Source organism: Nyctibius grandis, chromosome 3 (genome assembly GCF_013368605.1).
Source record: "Nyctibius grandis isolate bNycGra1 chromosome 3, bNycGra1.pri, whole genome shotgun sequence".
Classification (NCBI taxonomy): domain Eukaryota; kingdom Metazoa; phylum Chordata; class Aves; order Nyctibiiformes; family Nyctibiidae; genus Nyctibius; species Nyctibius grandis.
Window position 1 is genome coordinate 44,411,277 of NC_090660.1, and position 16,767 is coordinate 44,428,043.

Consider the following 16,767-nt stretch of genomic DNA (forward strand, 5'->3'; position numbering starts at 1 on the left):
CATTGGACCTTTTACTGCAGGCCATAAGCACATAAGCTTATAACAAAATTTTTGACAAAATTTTACTATGAAAAGCATTGTTCATACAATACCCAACTGATGTGTACTCTTGTGACTGAATAATCATTGATTACAATACTTACAGCATCACATATTACTTCTGCATTAGTTACACTGATCATAGACGTGAAAAAATTTTACTGCACAGAAGCTGAAGGGACATGCACACACAATTTTTTTATATATACATATATAAATAAAAATACTATATATAGATATATAGATACAGATATAGATATATAAATGCTCAAGACTGCTTTAGCATGTCTAAAAGTACGAGAAGAAATAATACATTAGCTTTGCCTGAGTGGGTTATCTGGACAACAGTCAGGATAGGCATGGAAGAAGGGTGAACATACTGAATCCAAACTGAAGCTTAGAAGGCGGCAGGAAATTCCTCTTCTCCAAGGACAAATCTAGGGCTACAGGGAGTGTGCTAAGATCTGAATTCACAACTACGTAGACAAACATCTTGACAGCTGAGATATGCAGAAAAAAACAAACCTCTTGGACTGAATCATAACTACAGGGCAAGACGTTAGCATGGTCATTTCCTTTTATTTATCATTAAAACCATTGCAACTGAGCAGTCTGTTTGAATTGCACAAAGTTTCCTGTACTTTATCTTATCCTAGGTTCACAGTCAGGGTGCTCCCAAACTAACTGTCACACACCATGTTATTCTATTTCTATATTTGTGGCAATCTTTTTCTAAAAATGACCCTGAACAACTCCTGGGGTGCTCAGAACCCCAAAGCAGCTCTCAAGACTCCCTCTCTGCAAAGGCTGTGACAGCGCATTGGGAAGTCGGGAACAGAGGTACCAGTTTCCAACCATAAACCAGCTGAAAGTTTTTCAGAAAGCAGCAAGATAGTAGGGAGAGCTCCTCAATGCCAAAGTCTCACTGGCAAATCTATAAGCAGTCATGAAGAGTGTTGCCACAGGATGAAGCTGCCCAAAAAATTCCAATTAAAATAGTTATGATTTAGAATGAGCTAAAATTTAGGGGGTTTTAAGGAAATAGAAGACCTTTTTAAGCACTTAGGTACATTATCCACTCACAACTGCAAAGATTGAAGATGTTATTACTGTCTATTTGTTCTTTGTTGCCTATTTTCTGAATCCTTTTCCCTTCGATTGCTCTCATGATTTGACAGCATCAGAAGATAAAAGCATCCCTCAGCCACTTCTGTGAAAAGTCCACCTTCCACCAAAGACCTAATTTAGTTACTAAACTTTACGCTGAAGTTTTCGAGGAGCCTTCACGTGCTTTGGTTCACTTATTCTGCTGCGTGGGCAGCATCCCACAGCAAACAGGCTGTTTCAGACCACAGGGGTGCCATGGCAGCTGCTTACGAAGCGAGAGTCCACAGGGAACTGAGGCAAGAGAGGCAGAACCAGCGCAACCATCTTCCCAGCACCCACATCAGCACCTTGCGTCTTTCCAAGGGTAAGACATTCACTTCTCTTTAGGCCTCTTCAGTGCCTGATTTCTTGGCTAAGACTGGCAATCTTTTGTGATGGCAAGACATAGCTCTGTGCACTTCATTCACACCATAAAGAAAAACAAAACCCATAGCAGCTCTTTCTCACTACTGGAGTAAGCCAGACTACACTTACAGAAGTGAAAGGCTCTTTTTCTCCAGTGCTAGTCAAATTAAACAATTAGACGTGTGAGACTAACATTTATTTACCCAAATCACAACGAAGTGTTAGGGAAAGGTTTCTATGATTGAAATCCTATTTTGCAAATTATTTACCTACCAGATTGAAGGCTCTGCTTTTGCTAACGTACTTTGTATATGCAAACACATATATATATGTACACAAGATCAAAAATACTTTTCTACTCCTGAGAAAAGTTTACACATATCCAGACTCAAGAATTCATTCTGCAAAAATTCGTTTGACTAGAATTAACAAATACCAGGAAATGTGGCCACATCTGTGTAGTTCATCTTTGGATCATTTTTCTACCTAAAACCACAGATTTACAGTCCTTGCGTTGCAGCAAAAATACATTCTAAACACCATCTACCTGAAACTACAAAATAATTTTTACAAGGTTTTAAAAAGCATAATCTAATTTATTACCTAAAATTATATTTTTTAAAAATCCTCTTAAAAAGCTGAGTGCCTCTCATTTAGGGACCCTGCAGTTACCAAGACAGCTAATTTCACAGTTTCCAATTTTTTTTCAATCGAAACTTACTGAAAGCACTATAAATATGTTCACAAACCTGAATTACACTCCCACAAATATTTCATACACTTATCTGTGGGCTTGATGACACATCCAACATTTACTAATGTTGCAACTACATTTCATACAGACTGAAGCAAGAATTAGTAGGCTTTGAGTACTTCCTTTCTTATCAATCCATCTTGATTAGTGGAAATGAACTGACTGGACCTGAGTGTAAAGTTATGAGGTGGCCATTGTAATATCCTTGCTCTAAGGATATTCATCTGAGTTGATATTCTAGTTAATCAACCTTTATTCCTTTTAACTTTGATCCTTGTTTAGTAGATACATCTCAACAGCATTGTTTAAGGAAAAGCAAAGCTTGGAATCAGATGTAGTAATAAACAGTCACTCAGAACTGGCCACCTCTCAGCGTATTCAATTCTGTGACAGGTCCCCAGAGGAATAGTGTCTTTGCAGCATGTTCTCAGCTGTCTTGCTAGGAGTTACTGCATGCCAGTTATATGGAAGTTCCCGGGCTCAAAAAGCTTCTGAGCAGCTTTTGAAAATACTACAGACTTCAGAAAATTTAGTAAATTTCATTAATCCTGCTAGAAAAGAAATGAATTTTCAACCATTCTAATAACTGTTCAGATACACAAAGTTTAATTTTGACATAAATCATGAGCAGACACAGTTTCTTCTGATCACCTTTCATCCATTTGTTATCACTAGTCACACATTTGTTTGTTAGTACAGCATAGATTCTAGATTTCCATGAAAACAGAAAAAAGTTTTTCAACTATGTAAATCCATTTAATAAAAGGAGTTTTGAGAGGAGTCTGTAACACTAAACTAGAAGTACAGCTGTTCCTTAGTACTCCAAGCCCCAGCCTTCAAGAGCTTTTTGATGAATTACAATGGAGTTGCTATAATTTAACAAGATCACCATCACCACCTGTCCATCATACTGCCATTGCACTGATGTCTGAGCTGTTCATCAGCTGGCTCTAGATTTCCATGCAACCAGTCACCAAATCCTGTCTTAAAAAAAAAAAACTGCAGTGATCCAAAAGCCAACAGACAACCAACTGGAGACGTATGTGCTACAGGGACATGGTGATCAACTGAAGGAAATAAATTTCAGCAGAAATTCAAGCTAGTGTCTTCCTACCTGTCAGTCAGTATCTTCAAATTATAGGTAAGGACGGTCACATTACCAGTGCCCATAACTGAAAAGCTGGTATCAATCACTCCATTTATTGATGCTGTTTTTTCTATAAAGCATATATATACACACACACACACACACTCTTACACACTGCCCCCCACACACACATGTGTATGTGTAAAATACAACAAAACAGAACATGTGCCAAATTCCCATTCACTGATTCTGAGCTGGATAAGAGATGTTCTTCCACATCAGTCATTTTCATTCACATGGAAATTACCTTTCTCTGCTACAACAATCATTATGAATTGTCCCAGGAATAAAAAAAATAATTCACCATCACTGCCAAGGCAGGCTGGCAAGATGCTTTTCAAAATGAACCACAGAAATAATCAGAAAACAGCAGAATTTCATAAAACTCAACATAATTTCTGTCTCCAAATCAAATATATTCCTATTTGACACTACCAACACTAGAGAGAATAATGACATCAGCTTGTCTGGACATAAACTGTGCCACTGCAAAGGTCAGCAGACTCATCTCATAGTTCTTCAAGCTGGTGTTTAATAATTCTCCACCCACCTGCATTTCTAGAAGTTAAAATTCCTCTAAAACAGTATATATAAATTGTCATATCCATTTAAGACAGACACTAACAGAAGCACCATTCTAACAAACTAAACACCATGCAACATACCATTCCTTATTCTTATTTTTTAAACAGATGCACAAGTATAACTAAAATATGCTAAGTTTATGCAAATTAGCTTATGCAACTTACGTTTTTATCTAAAAGACCGGAATATTTATAGAAACGGTAGCTTTACCTTGGTGGGAATCCGAGATGTTAAAAGAAATGCCCGACATGACGCCAACACCTATTGAAAATAAAGAACAGAATTTGTAAGAAATATTTAATTTATCAGGAATATTATTAAAGATTCCCTCCTAGGAAAATCCTGAAACCAAAGGGAAAAAGCCTCTAGTAGAGCTGAGTGTCGATTCCCTTTGCTGTCATACACTGAAGGAAGCAAAACTGGGCTCAGATCCAGTTGAGCATAGTAAAGAAACTGCTGCAATCTGATCAGCTATAAGCTAGTTAGTATAGCATCAAACTGAAGAAATTTATTTAATCAGTCTCTCAAGAACATCTAATAGCAATCCTGGTGACAATTTAAAAAGAAATAAGGATAAGAAGCCCTACTAGGAACATATGATGTACTTAAATATAACAAAAAAATGCAAAATAAACATGCTATTATTAGTATTGTAAGAGACTATAAGCAAACATTTTCTTTTAGACACACTTGGTGCACTTCTAGAGTAACAACGCAAAGATTTCTCATTGACATAACCTGCATTTCTTCTCCAGCAAGGACAATGGAAAAAAGTGATTAGATTAGTGAGAACAGTGACCCTAGGGAGAAAACACAACAGAACAAATATTTTGGAAGCTATTGCCAATCAAAATATAGTGATATATAAAAGTACCACTCCAATCTCCAGTAGCACACCGCACTCACCGATTTTACACACAGAATCACACAGAATCAATCAGGTTGGAAGAGACCTCAGGGATCATCGAGTCCAACCGTTGCCCTTACACCACCATGTCAACTAGATCATGGCACTAAGTGCCATGTCCAGTCTTTTCTTAAACACATCCAGAGATGGTGACTCCACCACCTCCCTGGGCAGCCCATTCCAATACGCTTTGCAAAAGGGATGACTCATTTTGCAAAACTACAGTATTGCTTTTTGAATTAACCATTGTTGGCTCCATCTTTTTCCAGACAAAAAACTGAAATGAACTTAATTTGAACATCTGGATCAAGATCCCGCAGCATGTGTAGACCTTTTCACACAGCTGGGACCACCCGAACCCAGTTCTGCTCAGTAAGTATCCATCTCCAGGTGAGCAGGTTGACACAAAACGTGTTCCTCGCTCAGAGAGGGAGAACGAGTCTGAGAAGGCAACCCAGCACCCAGCTCTGAACACCGTTCAAACGCGTGGGAGCTCAGATTTCAGCTTCGGTATCTCAGGTGAACCACGTCTTGCTAAAACCTAAGAGCACAAATGTTGCTATGTACTAGTGTTGGATATTAGCAGACTGTTTCAGGGTTGAGCTAGTGCTCTGGTTATCACTGATGTAGAGCCAAACCATTATGGAATAGTAATCATTGCCTCTGTAAGGCAAAACCATGGGGTTTTACCACTGCACAACCCCACTTTCCCCAGCCCAACAGCCACTCTCTCTCACAGTAATAAAACCTTGATTCTTTCCCCTCCCTCACCCACCTCCTCAGGGCAGCCACCCACAGCAGGGACACATCACTCTCCTGGGAGCCTCTGGGGAGGATCACACCCTCAGGCACACCCCTATGCGCTCACAAGAAAAGCTTCGCTATCAGTAAGAGTGTCCCTCTTACCCAACATCGCACCCACAAACAAGCTGTCCAGCTCACAAGAGGGGTAGGGGATCAGGCACCCTCCCTGCACCAGCACCACCAGCAAAATGGCTCTGGATCAGTAGGCAGAGCAGCTGCAACAGCTTCTCCTGATCTGCTTCTGGTCACCACACCTCAGGCACAGAACTGAGACACACCGGGGGAAAGCTCAGCTATTGAAGAGCTGCTTTCTATATTTACCTTCTAGGTACTGGCCTACAACATTAGAGAGTTCAGTGTTTGTGTATTTGCCACTGCAGTGGGATGGCTGGTTACAGGAAAATCATGCCACAGTCCTGTTACAAAACGTTTGCCTGCATATATGGGTTCAAGCTACTTTATGAGCATTGGCAGGGTCCCTTTAACATGATTACAACACACATGAGCAAATGCAAACCAGGTAATCAGAAGGCTGTAACCTTCCACTTCTGTTGGAAAATGATGTTCCAATAGAGCATACGTCAGCGTATCACTGCGTGGTAGACGTACTAAGGTTCCCAAAGTGATCTTGCTAAAACACAAAGCTGAAGTACCTACTTACCTTAAGAAGATGCATTTACATACAAAGGAGAGGGCTGTTGTGAGATGATACTCCCCACTCATGCAGTAAAGAAATGACTCTAGAGCAATAAGATGGTACAAAAAAAGCCTGAGCCCGCTAATCCAATAACACTGAGGTTGCTACAGTTTTCACAGCTGAGTGTCACAAACAAGTAGGAGTTTGATATTTACATAAAGTTAATTGAAGACAAGGTCAACTACTACCACAAAATTAAAGACCCATCTTGACAACAGCAGGATTAGATTTTTTTTTTTTGACACTGGCAGAAACGGCCAAGAGGAGGCTTGGCATTTATCACAATTTTAGCTGCTAAAATCCATGAGCATGCGTCGTGACCTTTGACAAGATCAGCTTTAATTTAGTGCTGATTTTTTTTTCAGTCTTTTCAAAATTTTTAGGCGACATCTACATTTTAACGTCACCATTTTTGTTCACATTTAGCAACACAGTAGCCTCTACCCCAAATCAACTTGAGATTTGGATAAGCTGCGAAACTTGAACAGTTTTCAGTGACCTCCTTCTCCTCCATAAGGCTGCAGTGCATAAACAAATAATGGCTATTAAGATACTGGCTCACCCATATCTCTGTCAATAGGCTTCTGCATGGTTGTTAGTACTTGCAAGGGCAACAGAACACATATTATAGATTACTTAAAACAAGTAGCACTCTATTCCTTCCCTTGCGAAACACAATGCTGGCGCCACAGGCAGAGGCATGGGAGGTGTTTTCGCACTGACAGTTCAAGTCCCCTTTTAAAGCACCGAGCTATTTTCGTGAAGGAAGTCCCAGGCCCCTGTTGCATTCCTCTGACATGAATAATGAGTATGTGCTTAATTGCATAATTGTCTAGGGCATTCAGAAGTATCCAGGAGTGCTGGGTTTTATGAACAGGCAGATTCTAGATTTCCTGCAGATTTTAATTTCTTCAAAGAAACTAAAAAGCAAAAGTAGCCACCAGTTACTCTGTAGCAGTTCTCAAGCATCTTATGGAGAAGATTCTGACACCGTTATACCTATTTTGCACCCAGGGAACCCTGAGTACAGAAGGAGTGCCATGGTCAAAGTCACTTTGAAAACCAGAGACTCAAGAGGAACAGACCACTATTCAGGGACAACTCTGAACAAAGCTCTCCCTCACTCACAACCCATCAGGAATGTCAGCTGGGCATGGTCTATAACCTACCTTATTGCCCGATAAAGAAAACGATCACGTGTTCAGCTTAATAAGTCGCAGCCCCATTCCTCCATAACCATTTTGTTTGGTTACAAGTGGTATTCCATCATTAATCAAGCTAAACGATCCCATCAAAAGATAAACACATGCAGGGTAAAGAAAGGCACTCAGGAGTGGATTCACACTTAAGCCAAAAGGTTTGCAAGTGACCGATGTGAAGGCAGCAAGCATGTCCTGGTGAATTTTATACAGGGTGCGTAACCTGGCTGCTGCTCCATGGAAGGGACAATAAAAGAGAATTCTATTTAGTTTACAGTAGCTTTGGTCTGTCTTCCTATTCTGCCTTTTTTCAAGCACAAAATAGGATTATCATTTGAATGTTAAATGACTCCGACTCACACACAGATACGCGAGTTAATGATTTCTTAAATGTTTTTATCACTCCAAATTCCATAACACTCCCTATACTGCTCACAATGTACATGAAAGAAGTTAAAATTTGGAAATTAATTTGGAAATGTTCATCAAAAACATACTCTGCAAATTATTTCTCCAGAGACTCATGTCCTACAAGGTCATCTTCTATTTACCAGAATAAAAAATTTGTTTCAGTAAATAAAATTAATTTGAACACAGATCCTCAGCAAGTATATCAACAACACATAAACATACATATGCATTTCGTGATTTATTGTCAAATCCTAGCCTTATTACCCATTTTAGCACTGAAAGTTAAATTAACAGGGCTGCACTTGGGTTAACCCAGCCACACTACCTGGCAGTCAGTCTGGGGAAGATCATTAGAGCAACACATCCCTGTGCTAATTGCATCTCTTTCGCCAGACAGACCACAGCAACTCAAGCCACCTTATCTATATTTAAAGTGGTTTCAAATTCACAAGGAAATGAAAGAAGTCTTTTAAAAACCACAACTACCCTTTTAAAAATGCAGAGGAATAGAGCGCTCTGGAAAACACAGTGAGCGTACATGGCTTTGTGATGAAACAAACCAAAATGAAGCCTCCCCAGCACTTCATGGGCCCTGGGAAGTCGCGTGATACTTGCTCCACTCACTAGCACAAATGTTTTGAAACTTTCCTGTGCTGAAATCTCAAGAAAATGATGGACTAGCCAAATGTTTTTCTCTTGCTGGAAACTGATTGACACAGATAGATATATATATATATATATATATATAAAAAAAAAAAACCTTAGTACTTCTTTAATCAACTGTTACAGTTTTACTTCTTAAAATACATGCTCTGATCCTTTCCTTTCACTGTCGTTTCTTTCCCCCCCAGCATTTGCTATTTTATCAACCTCAAAACTGCTTCGGTCTCTTCCATTATAATTTACTTGAGGAAAGAAGTATTTGTGACAGGTTTTCTTATTTAGATACCCATCATTTCGAGAATTCCTTGAAGTCCAGAAGACTGTTGCTTTTCTTTGTAGACCTCTTCATTATACCATCCCTATTTTTATCATTATTCATTACATTATCCCAAATATCATCATATTTTTTAAGTTTCCACACTTATTAGTTGCTTTATGATTTCTAGCATAAGCTTGCCATTACTACTACTGATTCGATATCTAATGTACACATAATAACCTGAGGTAAAGCAGCAGCACTAATACAGTTTTTGTTTTGTTAAAATACAGCTAAATCAATACGTGTTAAAGCATCCAGTCTCTCTCAGTCCCTATAGGATCGACCGTTCATTTCCTGGGTTGCAGGCCTGATGTTGTAAATGCTCCATCCTAAAGCAACTGGAGTTTGATTAGATAAAAGGCCCCTTTCAGTACTACGTTAGGGATATGAGAGCTGGTTTCGAGTGAGGCGGTGTCTGTTAAAAGCACTGTCTGTTAAAAGCCTCCCTACACAAAGCGGCTAGCTGACATCCTGCAGGTCTTTTTGGAGGGCTAATTAGCTCAGGCACAACACGAACATGTACACTGCTTCTGAAATGGTGGTATCACTTGGCATACGGTGGGTTTCTCTGCAGAGCGCTCACACCAGCAAAGTGGCTCAGTTCAGCCCCAATCTAAGGGCTCGCAGCACCACCACCTTCACCCACAGCCCTCTCACTTGTTGTGCTGGTTTTGGCTGGGATAGGGTTAATTTTCTTCATCGTAGCTGCTATGGGGCTGTGTTTTGGATTTGTGCTGAAAACAGTGTTGATAATTCAGGGACATTTTCATTATTGCTACGCAATGCTCACACAAAGTCAAGGCCTTTTCTGATCCTCACCTTGCCCCACCAGCGAGTGGGCTAGGGGTGCACAAGAACTTGGGAGGGGACACAGCCAGGACAACTGACCCCAACTGACCAAAGGGATATTGCACACCACATGGCATCATGCTCAGCAACAAACTAAGGGGAAGGTTGGCTGGGGGGTGGCTGCTCAGGGACTGGCTCGGCATCCGTCAGTTGGTGGTGCGCAATTGTTTTCACTTGCATCACTTGTCTTTCTTGGGTTTTATTTCTGTCTCCTTATTTCCCTTTTCATTAAAATTTATTATTATTTTTATTTTATTTCAATTATTAAACTGTTCTTATTGCAACTCGTGAGTTTTCTCACTTTTACCCTTCCAATTCTCTTCCCTCCCATCCTGCTGGGGGGTGAGTGAGCAAGCGGCTGCGTTGTGCTTAGTTGCCAGCTGGGGTTAAACCACGACAGTCCTTTTTGGTGCCCAAGGTGGGGCAAAGGGTTTGAGATAATAACAGATTGACCAGACCATATTAAAAGGGATTTATATTTGTTAACAGTTGTGGGTCACAATATTGATTCATCTGTTCTTGATATCAGTTTACCTGATCTGCACTGTGCTCTTTTTTTTTTGCTGTACCTGTTAAAGGTTGGTGTTTGCAGTTTGCTGTGCTCTGTAGTGATTAGTAATGTTTTGCCTGGGAGATCTGTTATTAGAACACTGACCTTGAGCTTAAGCTGGCATTTGGGCTCTGTACTGAAGCCATTACTGTACTTTGGGTACCTACTCATGGAGAAAATTAACAATTAATACTTCTTCCTCTGAGAGGTTTTTTGTGGAAGAAATACAGAATGGCACCTTGCTACCTTCTTCTCTGATGTTTTCTCCCTCATTACAATAACTTCTCGGTATCTTGAACATCCTTCGGTAGTTAAAATACTTCTATCGGTATTTCTTAGGAATATTGCTTTGGTTTTGTCTAAGGTTAACAAGCAATTTAGGAATATGACTCAGGCTCCGCAAAGAGTACGGTCACAGGTAGCACGGCATGTGGGAGAATACAGGCAGGTATTTAGAGAACTTCTCCCCTCCAGTGGTCTGGAACTTCACTCCTGAACAACTACAGGATCCTGATGAAGTGACAGAATGTTTGGAAAAAAAAACCAAAATGCTGTGGCTATTCCACAGAGGCACAATTTACTGCGCTATGCTGTGCCCTGGCCAGCATCTACCGAACACTGCTCCGTATTATGTAGCACCATCAGGGAGAAAAGAGGGAAAACAAACCAACAGACACTATGGCTAAACCAGACACTGTATCAGTGCCCTTACAACTAAAAAGAAACAATGGAAGTGGAAATTAGCTAGTTTAGTAAGGTATGAAGAAGCTTCTCCTAAGAGGGGGCAGGAAAAAGAATCAGAAGAGGCAGCTTATTTTGCAGCAGAGCAGTCACAAGAACAGAAGGAGGAAGAGACTGAAGTCATAAATGAGATAGTAACCACCTGATCTCTACCCCCAAGTGAGGTGCGAGATATGTGAAAATATATTAGCTGTCAACCAGGTGAGCTAATTCTCAGCTGGTTACTTGGAAGCTGGGATATTGGGGCCACTAGTCAGGAATTAGAGGGTAAGGAAGCCCAGCAGCTGGAATGCCTCGCTAAGGATAAGGCCATTGACAAAGGGATTGGAAAAAAAGGCAGGAGTCCTCAGTCTTTGGCAGCTACTCCTGTCAAGTGTGAAGGACAGGTATTCCTTCAATGAAGAACCTGCAAATTCCCGAAGCAAATGGACCAACACTGAGGGAGGTATCCAGTATCTGAGGGAACTGGCCATGGTGGAGGTGATCTATAACAACCTGGATAATGACCAGGCATCCAGAGACCCAGATGAAATCCGGTGCACGTGGTCCATGTGGTGAAAGTTTGTATGAAATACACCAACGTCATACACTCACAGCCTGGCAATAATGAGCTGGACAGATACGGAAGCACCAACTATAGATGAACTGGCCAGACAATTCTTGAATACGAAGACAATTTCACTTCCTCCACGTGAGCCTGTGTCTCAGCTGTGGACAGACTGACACAAAAAACGTCACAGCAAGCCGAAAAGGGTAGGTCTTCCTCACACAGTCCAACCAAAGCCTCAGATATTAAGTCAGTCACCTTCTGTTCAAGGGAAAGGGTATAGGTGGTGCACAGCACATGCAACTCTGTGGTTCTTCCTGCATGACCAGGGAGAGGACACAAGGAACTGGGATGGTAAACCTACCTAGAGACTAGAAGCTCAAGCACAGGAACTGCAGGAAAAACAACAGACAAAAAGCATCCATCCAGGAAAACTACTGCTCCGGTGTCTGTTGGGCAAAGTAGAAGGGTCGATCGTACTTTTGACCCTGATGAAGGGACTTCTGTTTTGCAGTTACAAAAATCAAGTAATGAAGACTCCAGCAAGGAATAGAGGGGCCGTGACTTCAGCCAGGCGAAGGAAAGGGACAGCTGGGTTTAGTGGACTGTGTGTATTCAATCGCCTGGAACATCAGCCCCATGGGAGTATGAGGCTCTAGTGGACACTGATGCACAGTGTCATTTTTTTTTTTTTTTTTAGCTACTATGGGCTATGGTTTGGATTTATGCTGAAAACACAGAGTCAAGGCCTTTTCTACTCCTTACACCATCCCAACAGCAAGTGGGCTGGGGGTGCACAAAAGCTGGGAGGAGACACAGCCGGGGCAGCTGACCCCAACTGACCAAAGGGATACTCCATACCATAACGTCATATTGCTGACATCATGCTCAGCAACAAACTAGGGGGAAGGTTAGCAGGAGAGTAGCTGCTTGGGGACTGGCTGGGCATCCGTCAGTTGGTGGTGAGCAATTGTTTTCATTTGCATCACTTGTCTTTCTTGAGTTTTATTTCTCTCTCTTTGTTATTTCCCTTTTCATTACAATTTATTATTATTATTATTTTATTTTATTTCAATTATTAAACTGTTCTTGTCACAGCCCATGAGTTTTCTCACTTTTACCCTTCCAATTCTCTTCCCCCCCACCCTGCTGGGGAATGAGCGAGAGAGTGGCTGTGTGGGGCTTAGTTGCCAGCTGGGGTTAAACCACAACAGTTGTCCAAAGCCAAATTTGACTATGAACATTTGGTCTCGGCTACTTTAGAAGTGTCAACTATGATAAACCTCATAATTGACAAACCTTATTCACTCCTGTTCCAAATGCCTACTTATTTATCCACCGGCATTAAAGCAGTCTTTCATAGCTGGGGAAGATCCTTTGGGAAAGGGTTAGTGCAATTCAGTTCTTGGCATTCACACACAAAAAGCAGAATTTCTCCCTCCCTCAGCTGACCTTAGCCAAGTTGAACACATTCCCAGGCTTGTCTAAGTTGTCAGTGCCTGTGCGGCCAGCCAAAGACCTACGCAAAACACACCCCAGAGCAGACCCTTAGCAGCAAGAGAAGCTGTTAGGTGCATCAGTACAATTCTCTCCTGCCCAAGACGGCGGCAAGCTCTGCAGTGCAAGTAACGGCCTCAGCCATCCTCATGAAGGATTGCTCTCCTGCATGTTTCTCTATGATCATTCCTGAAGTCAACCACAGCTTCCTCAATAAGGTCCCCTCACTGGAGCCACGGACAGAGAGCCTGCCTGCCCTCTGCCCTGCCAGCAGCACGCTGTACCTAAGTACAGGTTTTCGCTGGTCCTTACTGCTGTCATACTGCATTAAAAATTCAAGCCTGATCTGTATGGCCCACCATGTTCCATATTTTCTGGACAGCAACGGATGGTATGGAGAACAGTTTTTAGCTGAAATGGATTTTTACAAAACAGTGGGGTCAGATATCAGAACTGCTGGCAAAAAATCTGCTATGTTTCAAGAGGAGAGAAGCACCTTTCAAATTACTTTACCGAACAAGGCAGGGGACACCACAAGATGGCACAATGGAGTGCTTCATTCAAATCTCCCTTTCAGTCTAAGTTAGAGAGGACCCTTTTAACAGAAATGCTTATTTAGCCATTAGAGAGCTGTTCCAATATGCAGAGTAGTTTCTACTTCAGAGGCAACAATGAACTAGTCGTCCTTGGAAGATAGTTAAGAAGAAGTATCCTCATTTTAAAACTGACATAAAAACCAAGGCATGGACATGACAAGAGATTTGCCTAAAACAAAAGGGCAAAATGAAACTTGAAAGCTTCAAAGCTTGAAAGAGAAGCTTGAAGTAAATGGCTCCTAATTCTGGAGTATGAGAGGAAACAATGTAGGTTTATTAGCAAATTAAAATAAAATCTCCTACCCACAACAGATTTGTTCTGTTAGCCCCTCCAACAGCTATAATAACACTACTATCACCTTCATGCAGTGTAAATGTGCTGCAAACTTTGTGCTTCTTTAACACCTGGAGCACAAATAAATATATACACTTGCTACAACCCTGTCTGCCATGTGGAAATGACCCAGCTACTCCAACAAGGGTGAGATTTCAGAAGATGCTGAGACAGGGGTTCACCTTTGGTCAGACATTGCTGATGGCAGCAACAGGAGACATGGGCACCCCAACTGCTGGCCCTCGTCACTTGAGGTAGCTTGTGATGTGGTCACCAGTGGTGCAGACTGGAACTCCCCCGATTCAGAGACCATACTCATATTAAACAATTTTGTCTCATGACCTACCATTTTCACTAACTGTAGAGCTGCTTGTGGAGGAGCTGCCATCTACTGAATATGCACACATGGCTCCCCTTTGCTCTTCCAACCAGTCAGTAATGAAACTGATTTTCATGGCGTTGTGAGAGATGTCCAACACAAAGCACTTAAACCAAGGTAACCCCCTGCAGACTGCAAAACTTCCTCGCCGTTCTTCTCATCACCACACAATTTCCAACAACAAAAAACCCTAGTGCTGTAAAGCACTAAATACCAGAAGACCTCACTACCATGATATTTAAGCCTGCTCTGAGCCATAAAAATAGGAAGCAGAGAGCAGCAGTATTTCACTGATACAAAATCCCCTCCGTGGCATGGACCCAGCCTGGGCTAAGCCCAGCTGGGGTAGAGGAGGGGAGCAAGAGGGGTGCAGGCTCAACCACATACATTCATTTGTAACTCATCAATGACTTACACAATCCCAAAGGGCTTTTTCCCTCTCTGCATCTATGTTACATATAAATAGGTCACTAGCACATTAGTGCTAATACACCTTTATTTCAGAATTGTTTCCACTTTTGCTCTCCTCTGTATATGGCCATTACACAGATTCGCTGCCCCGAGCCAGGTTAAAGTGCCACAGCAGGATACCTTCCCCATGTACCGGCCTTTTAGGATGTTCTAGCCCCTGATACTTGGTTAAATAATAGGTTGAAAGCATTCAGTTGACTTGTAATTCAAAAGGCCCTGGGCTCCAGCATCTCCTGTGCAACCATTTTTTATGCTCTCACATTACGTCTCTCCATCATAAGAAGAGCGTACAGGCACCCTTTTAGAAAAACCCTCCCACTACCTATCCCTGGTGTTAATAGTAAGAAACATCCGTACGCCCTCCCCTCCTCCTACACAGAGCCTCTTCCTGGGTTTAAGGACAGCAGGTAAGACTGGAAGCATTTTGGTGTGCTGCGTGTGATGCTGTTTCTTTGCAGAAGTAGCTGGAAATAGATTTTGCTATTGCAGTGCTTTTATTCTTATCTTCTTTAATTTCATCACTTAGAAATGCCAGATCAAACATTTTGCAGTGTTCCTTGGTGACGGGGTTGCTCTTTTTGTAAGTATGTCACACACAACCATAATGTAAAATTTTAAAGACCAGGAAACAAAACACAACCTGCAGGCACAAATGCAATTTGATCCATAATGCAAGCGTTTTATAAGAAATTCCTCTACAACCATTTGTACTTGCTTTTAGTTATCAACAATTAAATGGAGATTCAATTAGTAAAGTGCAATGCACTTAGCTCCACTTAATATTAAAATAAAATAAATAAGCACAGTAAAACAATTTTCCTCAATACCCACTGCCATAAACCACAGTCTCAATAACATTGACCTTGGACAGCCCCGAGAGCTAAGGGCCAGAGAAAGATGTCAGCATAATAAATCTGTAGAATTAAGTCTTTTCTGTCTTCTCCACAGCATATACAAATTGAAACACAAAACCAAATTGATGGGTGGAGAGTTATGAAAACCTCCAAGCCAAGGCAGCTCTTTCTCAAAGAAACCACTGTTACAGGTGCAAGACAAAACTCTACTCCCCATTAGATCCAGAGGGGACTACTCAAGATCTGCTCCTCCACATCACTTCAGAAGCTTCACTGAAGACCTCAGGTGCACTCAGATTTCCTTTTCCTTCTTTTGCTTCCCCACAGAACCCTTTTTCCATCTCTATCATCTATAAAATACAAAGTACCCACTGGAACTAATAACCACTGTGACAGCCACTCCATACTTAATCACCTGAGGTATGCTGCAAGTCTTCATCTTTTTATATTTTGATATCTTAAGATCATCAATCTTTCAAGACAGGAAAGAGCTTAAGAGCTGGAACCAGCCACTTGGTCGTTTAAAATCCTTAAAAGCCACCACTATACTCCCGTCCCCCAAACTTGGATTTTTTTATTATACTGTTTTACATTTTACAAGATGATTTATTTTACAGCTATTTTATTTCTAGCGTATCACATTTCCCCTCTGCTAAAGAAATCTTTTCTTTCAGAGCTTTAAAACACCTTCCACAAACAGGGAGAACAAACTACTCTCTTGACCCTGCACAGGAAGGCAGGGCTGGAAGGGACCTCCTTTCACTGCCCATTGCCATCACCACACCCAGCTCCTTTCCCATAGCTCCCATACTTCATTATTTAAGTGGTGGGAGCTGCAAATAGCTGAGGCATCCTCTGTTGCCTTACCCAGTTGTGCTGGTTTTGGCTGGGATAGAGTTAATTTTCTTAATC

General features: G+C 41.4%; 1 protein-coding gene across 4 annotated transcripts in view; it reads right to left on the reverse strand.

The window, feature by feature from the left end:
• Window positions 1-16,767, reverse strand: part of CARMIL1 (capping protein regulator and myosin 1 linker 1) — a 213,223-nt gene that overhangs the window by 119,351 nt on the left and 77,105 nt on the right. For all 4 annotated transcript variants that reach the window (XM_068396150.1, XM_068396151.1, XM_068396153.1 and 1 more), the window contains exon 3: window positions 4,248-4,298. In XM_068396150.1, the coding sequence (XP_068252251.1) occupies window positions 4,248-4,298 (51 nt within the window). The remainder of the gene's footprint in view (window positions 1-4,247; window positions 4,299-16,767) is intronic.